General features: G+C 28.3%; 1 protein-coding gene across 1 annotated transcript; it reads left to right on the top strand.

Annotated features, from left to right (window-relative positions):
- The first annotated feature begins 742 nt into the window (after positions 1-742).
- On the top strand, positions 743-11,015 carry LOC116767022 (putative uncharacterized protein DDB_G0271606). Its single transcript, XM_032657168.2, has 2 exons — positions 743-852; positions 8,721-11,015. Exons 1-2 carry the CDS (start codon positions 844-846, stop codon positions 10,365-10,367), a joined length of 1,656 nt encoding a protein of 551 aa, XP_032513059.2. The 5' UTR covers positions 743-843; the 3' UTR covers positions 10,368-11,015.
- The last annotated feature ends 215 nt before the right edge of the window (positions 11,016-11,230 follow it).

An 11,230-nucleotide genomic window follows, 5' to 3' on the forward strand; every position in this document is an offset into this window, starting at 1 on the left:
GAGTATTCAGTCCGTGTAGTTTGTTAGCACTATTCAATAAACAGTTATTCATAATTAATTTAAAAATATAAATATAGAGCATATAGTTAATAATATATGTATACTTATAATTTTAAATTTCGAAACAAAATCCTTGGACTTAATTCAAACGTTTGTAAAATATTACTGTTCTCTGTGGCTTTTTTAAGTTTTTAAATCTTTTTATACCTAATACCTGTGTTACATACAATAATAATATGTATATAAGTGGATTTGTTTGTCTTTTATTATCTAACTAGAAACTGAACAGATTGTGTATTAGGTAAGTCATTTTTATCGCAGCCAAACCAGTGTTCACTCCTTAGTATATTTTATGAATGTTTTCATTATTTTCTCCGTGTAGAAAAATTCTTTAAATTCTATTATGGTCATGAAGTGATAACGGATCATTTATTACTGAGCATGACAAATGTTATTACTTCCTCGTCAATTAGCTTACACGATTCTATGGATTGATGTATTTAAAACTCGATTTGTATAAATTTATCATGCAATTTTGATATTAAAAATATTATTTTGAACTAACCGAGCTATTTCAACTGTATTTAATAGTCTACTGGAAGGAAGTAACGATTATTATTATCAATATTATCATAAGGTTGTATAAACGTCACTTGAACCTGCATAAAATAGTAATCGAGTGCATTATTTTGAAACAATCGTCTGCATGTCGTCTGTAAACAAGTTTCTTGTATCAAAACACAGTACGAAGCTGTCTGAAGCAAGGGAGGACAGTGTTCGTTGGAACAGCGAAGAAAGCACTAGTGTTGTGATCGAAGTAACGAGTGTAACACTTTAGACACGATGCGGCCTGTGAGTACCGGTGTTTGTTTAATATACAGATTTTTTTATTATAAGACGCTCATAACCATATATTTTTTTTTTATTTTACGACTTTTTATTTAAAAAAATATTATTGCATCCATATTTCTAGTGGAGAAAGAAATAATGAGTGCATAATTTTGTTCTTAATCCCCTTTGAATATATTTTTATGTAATAATTTAATTTTTTAAACCGTTTTTTTTACGTTAAATACGTTAGATTTAAATGTTTGTCGCATTACTACTTAATACAATACATCTGATATGCCATGAATGCACTTTCCCCAGTGACGTAATTCGCATGCCTGATGCGATCTCCTTCAATTATAGCGAATTGTTGGATACGGACATTAAGGATTCTCATTGCGTTTAGGAAAATATACGTCTGGTGACTGCGTTATGCACCTTATATGCTATGGTAACTTCAATTTCTTTTATATACAGTTACGCAACGCTTTCCTCTCATGTAAATTTGTAATAAATTACAGTTGCATAAAAGTATTGCAATAAGTTTAAACGTAACAATTATTTACGTTCAATCTTAAGTGATAAAGAATAAGTGAATGAAATTACAGTGTTTTAAAATTTTTAACGAAGTACAATGCAACGATTATCTATATATTTAAGATAAAGTTGAAGTTGAATTCTTGCCTATATTTCTTCTTCTTCTATATTACTCTTTGACATACGGTTTTTGTTCGTTTTTTTTAAATAAATAGTCGCAGATTCTCAGTTGTTAGGATTTACCATTTTTTTTAAATAAACAAACAATAGTATTAATTAAATACCCTTTGTGAAGGATACGTACTAACTTTAATAATTCTTTATAAGTTTTTTATCACTAAAATGTATGGATGAGCTAATATTTGTTTTCTAAAAATATAAAAATTTGATCCTACATCAATAATAATCAATTGTTTTATTAAAAAAATATTAAAAGATTAACATTTCATTTTATTAATATATATTTTTGTAGTGTCATTTATAAATCGTAAATTTCTTTGGAAATATGAATAAAAAAAGTATTACAGATCATAGAAATGTCTGCAAAGGTCATTGAATCCATATGAAGATGTTTGTATTCCTTTCTCCGAAAACTATGGAATTAATTTTGAGCAAAACTTAATAATAAAGTAATGAATACATAAATGTAGCATACAGCCTATTATCTATATATATTTCTTAATTAAAACCGCATGACACGGTTAGTATAAATAAGTTAAACCAAATACTTCCTAGTGCATCACATGTGACATCTGTTAAGTTACACAATCACAATTTTAATGAATATTAAGAAGGTTTTTATGTAAAACAATCAAATTTATCGCTGACTTAGTTACGGCGTGTGGTAAACTGAGTTAATGCTCGTTTAAATTTTGGAGAAACTTCTGTATCAATCACTTAAATGATATTTATTACCGGTAAAAATATTTGGTTCATATATCGCATAAAGGAGCTTTTTAAAAAATAAATATTTTTATAAAAAAAAAAATTATATACGTACACCAAAATTTGTCTAAACTTACTCCGATTAATTAATATATAAATGTTAGCGTTAAAATTTTCTTAAAGATAATATTTATTTTAAAAAATTACGATGAAAAATTTAACTTTAGGTAGGTATATGAAAATTTACTGAACCAAAAATAGTCCAGGATATCACGTAATTATTCTGAACAGATTTTTCTATAATTTTGTTATTGTTATTATCGAATTTGAGATGAAAATTATGGAGACGGAAATTATAAAATTGTTGGGAAAAAAATTTCCATCTCCATACATTTAATGTGTATATAATTTTGATATCAATTTCAAACTTAGATAAAATAAAAACCAATATTCTTACATAATTACATTTATAAAGAGTTCAAAGCAGTTATATTTCACACAAGCTGGTGTTAATGTGATTTATTTATTTTTATAGCGTCCATTGACATCCATTGGATTCTCGTAAGCCATCAGATTAACATAGGAATTGAATTAATATATCCTGCTGTTGCGAAACTTACTTAAAAATTTCTGTTAGATGACTTGTCAGTTATGTAACGGACCAGTACCACGTGTGACCTATGCTCTCTAAATATTTACAAGAAACATCCAAATTAATTTAAACCTTTATATCTTTAGCATAGCGTTTAATTTGCATATCGTGTTGTCTGGATGTTGTGTAAGATGTGACGTTTTTTAATAAAGATGTCACTTTTTCATTGTATCACATACATTGCTGGTTTGTCATTAATTTTTTTATTTTTTTAATCTACTTTATACATTGAACACTCAGTGGATGTTGGATATAAAGTATTCATAACTATAATTGTACATTACCGCCCAATTACATGACAGCGTGAGACGGTGAAAGTTTCTTTACTTTTTCCAAAATATATCTCACGGTTTTACCAAATTTGACTTGAGAACTATTCACGATTAGAAACACCCAATACCGAAAACATTAAGAAAGCATCGTCAAAAATTTCAGAAACGTTATTTCCTAAGCGAAATATGTTTGACGTAATATTTATAAGAATCTTAATAAAATGAATGTTAAGGAATTCATACATTTAGTAAATAATAATTAAAATTATGGCTTTGATAGAGTCGGAGCTCTAAACTTAACTCTAATAAGGATTGGAATTATTAATTTTACAAATAAAAATAATATCAATAAATAAATAAAACACTTTCATAACATAGACATAAAATGTTTGTATGTAAGTCGTAAAATATGTAATTAATTATTATTTTTTTATATTTTAACCAAAAAACTATACCTAATAAGTGGTATTAATGACTTTTCCGTCACAGAAACACAAATATTTTTAGACTAAGTTGAGTAACAATAATTTGTTTTTAGGTGAAATTAAAAAGGCCACATCAAAAGCGGAGACAATAAAGTGTTATAATCAAAGATTGTCCTTAAAATTGCCAATAATAACCTTTACATAATAACAATAATTACTTAAATAGTGTCAGTTATGTGTTTAATGGATTGTAAATTTAAGTGATAAGTACTATGGAATATAAAAATTTTATATCAATATAAAAATTAAGAGACTTGAGACTCATATTAATTATCTGTGGGTACTTAATAAACATTTAATTACTTTTAACGGTACAGTTTTATAATCGAGCTTTTCACTCACCCGTCAGTTACTGATAGCGGTATTAAAATAACTTTGAAACAAAATTTCAATGCATCTCTCTGCAAACCATAAGCTGAATCTCGTCTTTGTTCGTGGAACTATTGCTGAACTATTTAGATTAAAATTACTAAATAATCTTTTATTTCAAATATTTTAGTAATATTTTTTTTTTCAGAGTGAAGTTAAACAGGAATTTAAGAATAGGAAGGAAGGAGTGCTGTTATTCTGTAACTTTAAAAGGTTATCACCATCTTAAACAGACTCGATCCATCCGCTATTTTGCGAATCACTGAATAGAAATTCTAATCACGTCATCATAATATTTTGCAATGTCTTTTACTGTCTTAATTTATCAGATTTTCGACGTTGCACATATTCAAATATATTTGTTATTTTTACATAAACAATTTATTATATATATTTTTTTTAAGATTTAATAATTTTTTTGAGTTACCACTTTATAATATATGTATATATTTTCCTGTTACAAATACTTATGAGTTTTAATAATATACGACTGAAAGATAATATTTGCGAATTTTTGAACGTTTTTTTTTTTTTACAAATCAAAAGGATTATTTGAAATAAGAACGCTTATATACAATGCTCAGAATTTGTATATAGTAATATATTATACTATAAAAATAAATATAAAGATTGCTATAAGTCTATTAAATTGTTGTACATACAGTCCATGTTATGATCATTATATCTTAACTTACCGTAAAGCAGAAATGTTTACGTGAAAGTTATTGCATTCGCCTTTCTAATATCAAATATTCAACCGAAATTATAAATAACACAAAATATACGTTTTCTTTTAAATTGTATGTTAAAATCCATAATTTCTGCTCATAATGATATTATCAGCAGTTGACAGCTTAATTACAAAATTAAGTTTGCAATTATAAAAACATAAATTACAGAGCAATGAAAACAGATTTGAATCTCCCGTTTTAATATTCATTTTTTCTAAATAAATTTGTGTACAGCCTGCAAGTTTTACTCAATGAAAAGTCATTTATTAAATTTATTTTTATAATTTTTCTTAGTTAATTATACTTTTAGGAGTTTAACATACGTTTCTTATGAAGAATCATATTTATAAGGGTCCACACGTTATTAAAAATGTCGGAAATGTATTGCTTAAAATTTAAAACACAACACGTTGTGGTAATGTTGTGTCCCAAGAACCTAAATAAACTTTGTAAATTAATGAAATACATTGATTGTTGGAACTGCCCGTTTTATTTGAATGAATACCCGCGAAACTTAGCTATCATTCGTAAGAAAATCAAAATGTTTAATATTATTGGTTTTAAAATCATTAAAAATATAGCCACAGGTGTACCTCAAATTCATTTTTCAAAACTTACGTTACTTATTAGCACCAATGCAGTACCAGTAAGGGTAAACCTACGCTTACTTTTACTTGTTTCAATATTTGCTTACTGCGTAGTAAGCCTTTACTTACACTATAAATCCATTACAACCTTAAAATAACGTAAGGGCATATAACATAATGTCGAAATATACACATCGGTTACATTCAAATACTCATAGAATATTGTTTTAAGGTAAATAATTAAATAGTTAAAATAAAATAATGTACCAACTTTGATTGCTCAATCTGTATGGTGAATGCTCAACTGATCTTATTTCTGAAATAACAATAATATCGCGATGTTAAGCATCTTTAAGGCCGTTTTCTGATTTCTAACCAGAATGCATAAATTGGGTAACTCTAAGAAAATTCTCATTATGATTTGATATGCTTAACAAGTGTACCCAAAGATTTGAAATCTCATTGCGAAGCGGCCATTGTATTTACTTGTGATGTTAATCGTGATTGCTATATTCTAACCATATTAGCATTGATACTTTGTATCCTCAAGGAAATGTATTTATTTCTAGAAGTAATGCATAATTGAAATATATATACCTTTATTATTTAAGTACAAAACTTGATTCATAGTTTGATCATTTTCAGATGTCTGACAATTTGTCAATCATTCATTTGCGCCAAATTCTCAGTTTAAAATATATTAGCTTTATTGTGTTTCGCTTTCATCGCTTATTTTTGTAAAAAACTGAACCAAGGTCTCGGATTCGTTGGTATCTTTATTAATTAGTGATTATATTATTTGAGCATGTCTGTATTCTTATAACAAACATAAATATTTTATTGATGAAAGTAATAATTTGAATTATCGTTGTTAAAAGACGATACAAGTTCATACTAGGGTTCGTCCTAATTGTTTTTAAGCAACACTTGTTATTTATGTTTGACATCTCATCCCGCTTAATTAAAGGCCTTTTGTTACATACAATACGAAACATTAACATATCAAACCTGATGCGTGAAAAAAGGCTTCATCTCATTTGAATAACATTTCATTGTAGTTATGAGAGCTGTCAAATTACGCTTGCGGCAAAGACTGCCCTTACGACAACAGATACATTTTATTAAACCGTAGTTTGTATTTACAATTAATACGATTATGACTATTTACAATGCAAAAATGGAATTAAAAGTAAATTAACACTGTCAATATGTTTACTTCTGTTTGTTTAAGCGTAACTTTTGTATTTATTGTCAGTAAAAAAAAACATTTTGTATTTAGAACAGATTTTTTTTTCGAAAATGACGAAAAGTGAGAAAGATTCGAGCAACGCAAATTTCTTTGCCAACTGTAAGGCACATAACAAATATTATCTAATATCGTACATCCTTCTTTAATTTAATACAATTTTGATCCTCGAATGTTTGGTGTGTTTTTGAGTAATAAAGTTGTACTTTTTTATGGTGCTTACCTTATACCTACTCTGCGGAAATCCCTACGGTACCTACATTATTAACAGATTTGAATTTGTTCCTTTTTTCGAGTGAGTGAGTGAGTACTTAGGGAGTATACTTATATATTCTACAATTGTTAGTAACACAACATTACTCGTCAAGTTTGGGACGATCTTGAAAATCGATTTGGCATTTGGGAATATATTAATATCGCTATGCATAACAATCGATGGGCTCGTAACATGAGTATGAAACTTATTTGACAAAAAATATGTTCACCTTTGAAAGTGAAATCCATCTGTTGACAATACTCTTGTATAATCCACGCCATTGTATGTATAAGTGACATCATGTATGGTCTTACAAACCACCCACGAAACTGTCAATAGCTTACATGAGTATAATAGTAGTTTAAATTATTATGTGAACAGGTATTTGTATTGATTTAATGAATTCATCTTATAATTTATCGTTCTGTCCTTTATTATGGTTGGAGAAAATAAATGGTATTAGTTTATTGAATCCTTAGGTTATGTGAAAGTTTTGTATATTAAGGTGCCTTACAGAAATACGTCAGCTAATAAAATGGATACCTTTATCCAACTGTTCCTTTTTAAATTTTTTGTCAGTAGAAAACATGCTTTTTCATAATTTTAATAATATATATCAATTTAATTTAAGTAAGAAGTCATTATACGTAAATTCTACATGCGTATTTCTTTCGTATAGAAAGCTCTAGCAATTTTATTACATATTGTGAGTGGTAAATGTTCTTGATTATATGACGTGCAATCATAGATAAAGATTATAAATCATAGCGCGGCGATCATTGTTATTCAAAGGGTCAAACATCGGAATGCTTTAAGGCATATTTCTTTAATTGAGACAAGTCTCATGCACGACTATGATCTTGCATAACATTATGTTAAATTACAGGTACCCACATAATTATATGGTCTCCTGGTGGCTTATTATTCATCCTCGATTTCGGTTTCTTCTTATGTAATTAAAGATAAAAGTATTTTTTTAAAGCTTACTGAAATTGTATACCTTTACCAAGTATTCATTGGTCCAAAGAAAAAATCCCGTGTTTATTATTTTAATAATCTAACATCTTTTTATCAAAACAAAAAATGTTTGGAACACTATTAAAAATAATAGTAGGTACATAATATAAAATACAATTCATTGCTCTTGTCTGATAAACAGATGACAATTATTTTTTTAACTTGAAAACGTAAAAATTTTATTAAACGTTTATAAAATTCCGTGGTGTAAAAGAATTTAGCAGTCCTGAATATTTTACTAATAACAATGTTTTGTCAAGTTTCCATGTTTATAAGAGTGGTAAAAGAAATTATTACGTGATATCTTTATCGTGAACGCTTTTTAATTACTTTCATTTTTTTGTTAATTTCTTTAAGATTATATAGGGAAGTTCCGTTCACGAACTTATTATTGATAGACTTGAAGAAAACCACCTTTCAAGATGATCTTTAATTCAATCACGATCTTAATATATCTATATATAACGACGTATTTACAATAAAAGTACAGATATTTTATGTATACGGTACATAGTTAGTTAGACGATTATCTACTTACAATTTTTTACACAGAGGAAGATGATATTTATTATGTAATTGTCTTACAAGAAGTTGTTATTGTTCTACATTACACAAACAATTTTAAAAACGTTCCACAAAGTCGTAACCTGAAAGCATTGTATAATTGCAGAATCATTATTTACGGAAGTTATGACTATTTTTTGTTAATAATATGTTAGATCGATATATTTATTTTTAATAACTAATATTAACTGAGAGTAAGACAATATCTATTTATCAATTAAGTATATATTCATATTTTACATTAAGTAAATGAATTTATTTTACTTATTTGTATTTTACTTATTGTTGCAGGCTGCGGCGGTTATATTAATCAGTTTAATATACTTCAACAACGCTCAAGAAACGACTAGAAATGATGATTATTATGACAAAGTAAATACTGTAGACCCGACGCCTTCAGTTCGCTTGGATCCTTATATCAGGAAAGCTTTACTGAAGGCTCTCAGTGACCTAGAAGAAGGTAATAACGTCACAGATTTTGAAACTACAGACGGTACATCCAATACGAATACTGATAGATTAACTGCTGAGGATGACCTTTCCGTAACCCAGGCAAATAAAGAGAGCATTCAAATTCATTCTTTCTTAGTAAATGGACAGTCAGCCTTTGCTAACTCATCAAACACAAGCCCCACATACATCGATAATAACATATCTATAATAAGCTCAACTGTAGGTAATGTCGAGAATCACGTGACGGCAACAGCAACTCTACCTACACAAACCCCTTTCAGTGAAATATTTCAGGCAAAGGAATCTGGTATTAACGTACAACAAGTAAGAAGTATCCAAAGTAATCCTAAAAAAAGTATTGCAAACGGTGAAAAAATCAATCAACCTGTGTACAGACCCAAAACGATCTCCAGCATGACAACAACTAGTACTACAACTACTACTACAACAACAACAACTCCTAAACCTACGCATAATGAAGATGGCGAAAACATAGAGGATGTTGATAAAAAAGACGTTCAAGTATTCCAAGCTCCGTTAGTTGCCGCTTTTACTGTGCAACAAGACGCTAATGGTATTCCAAAAAGAGTTATTCCCATTTATCAACAAACTAATAACGGAATCCCTCAAGCAGCCAATCTGCCAACCAATATTTTGCTTCCCGAACTATTGCCACCAAAACCAACGCCCAGTAGTTTCCTTAATGCACCTTCCAATGATTTTATAAGCCAACATCTAACCTTACAGAAACAGTTAGAGGAAAAACAAAGGCTTCTTGAAGAACAGCTTAGATTCCTCCAGTTTCAACAAAGACAGCAAGAAGAATTGTTAAGAAATCAACAAATTCTTTTACAACAAAAGGAAGCACAAAGACAACAGTCGTTATTTGAACAAGAACAACTTAAAAGGCAACAACTTGTTGCTGAACAACAGAAGGTATCCAGACTGAACAGTAATTTTCCCACTCACAAGCACATTCCACAAAACCCAATTGTTAATAATGGCCTAAGACCACAGAAATCCCACGTATCAATACATCCAAGTGTAGTACTGGATAATCCAAACAATCTTGCAGGCCAGCAACAGCTGCCAAACAAAGAAGCTGTCGATTTCCTTTTGCATTTACGCAAGCAGCAATCAGATCAGTTTCCATTACAAGAAAATCATCTCCCTCAAGGAATCGGAAATTTTTTACAGCCTAACCCCCCACAACACAACCGAGTATTCAGACACGAAAGCGGCGTTGGAAATTTAGGTGTTAATTTTAATAATTTTGACCACGGGTTTTCGCATCGCTTCTTTCCGATAAATCAATTTGGTTCAGATAGTGAATTAAAACAGCTTTTATCACAAACAAGTTTGCATCCAAGAGCACATGAAGACCTAAACATCGTCACTAAAGTATTATCTCTTAACCATGGGATCCCAATATCTAACAATAGATTACAATTTGACAGCCGTAGACACACGAGACCTCTTAAATAAACATATTTGTAAGATGTAAAAAGTAGAAATAACAAACTCACAAAGAGGCTTATATACAAGAGAATTATAAAGTTATGTTAGTCGAAAGTTTTACATTTAGTAAAGAAGTAATTGACTAATATTTTAAAAACATTTATTTTAAATTATCAAATTAAATCTTTATAAAGAAGCCAGTGAATTTATAAAAATCGTAAGTCATTGTTCAAACAACTTAGGGCTCAATACGTGATTCTATAAGATGAGAATGACATTTCTGTATGAATGTACAAAATATACAAAAACTATTTATTTTACAGAATAACTTTATCCTGCCATAAGTAGCTAACTTGAGATGCTTATTATAAGTAGGTACTGATTTAGATTTAAGTGTATAATGGCTCATAAGTAATCAATAGTCATAGAGGTTAAATTAGGTTGGTTAAATTCTAATTTCTACTTATTTCAGCTAAATGAATAAACTTGATTACTTTATCAAAGTGACAATTATTTTTTTTCAGTTTACTGCCATTTTCACATTTACCTAAATACAAATAAAATGTATCCAAAAATATTTTATGTATTTTTATAAAATAAGAATGTAAATACGAAAATGATATTATGTTAAATTATGATTATGTATACTTTAACAATAAATAGCTGATAATAAAATTCTGTTTCATTTTCCTAAATAAAAAAAATTAAATGCATTACATTTTAGGGCCATGTGTATTATTATTAATATAAAAAATAAAATTGAAAATAAAGAAAAAAGAATTAATAATTGATGACAATAAAGATAAAATGCGTTAATTGTCTATTAATTTACACAAAATATATGTATGTGAATTAATAATATTGATATGAAGTAGTCACTAGATCAATGT

The sequence above is a fragment of the Danaus plexippus genome, chromosome 10 (genome assembly GCF_018135715.1).
Source record: "Danaus plexippus chromosome 10, MEX_DaPlex, whole genome shotgun sequence".
NCBI classification, from domain to species: domain Eukaryota; kingdom Metazoa; phylum Arthropoda; class Insecta; order Lepidoptera; family Nymphalidae; genus Danaus; species Danaus plexippus.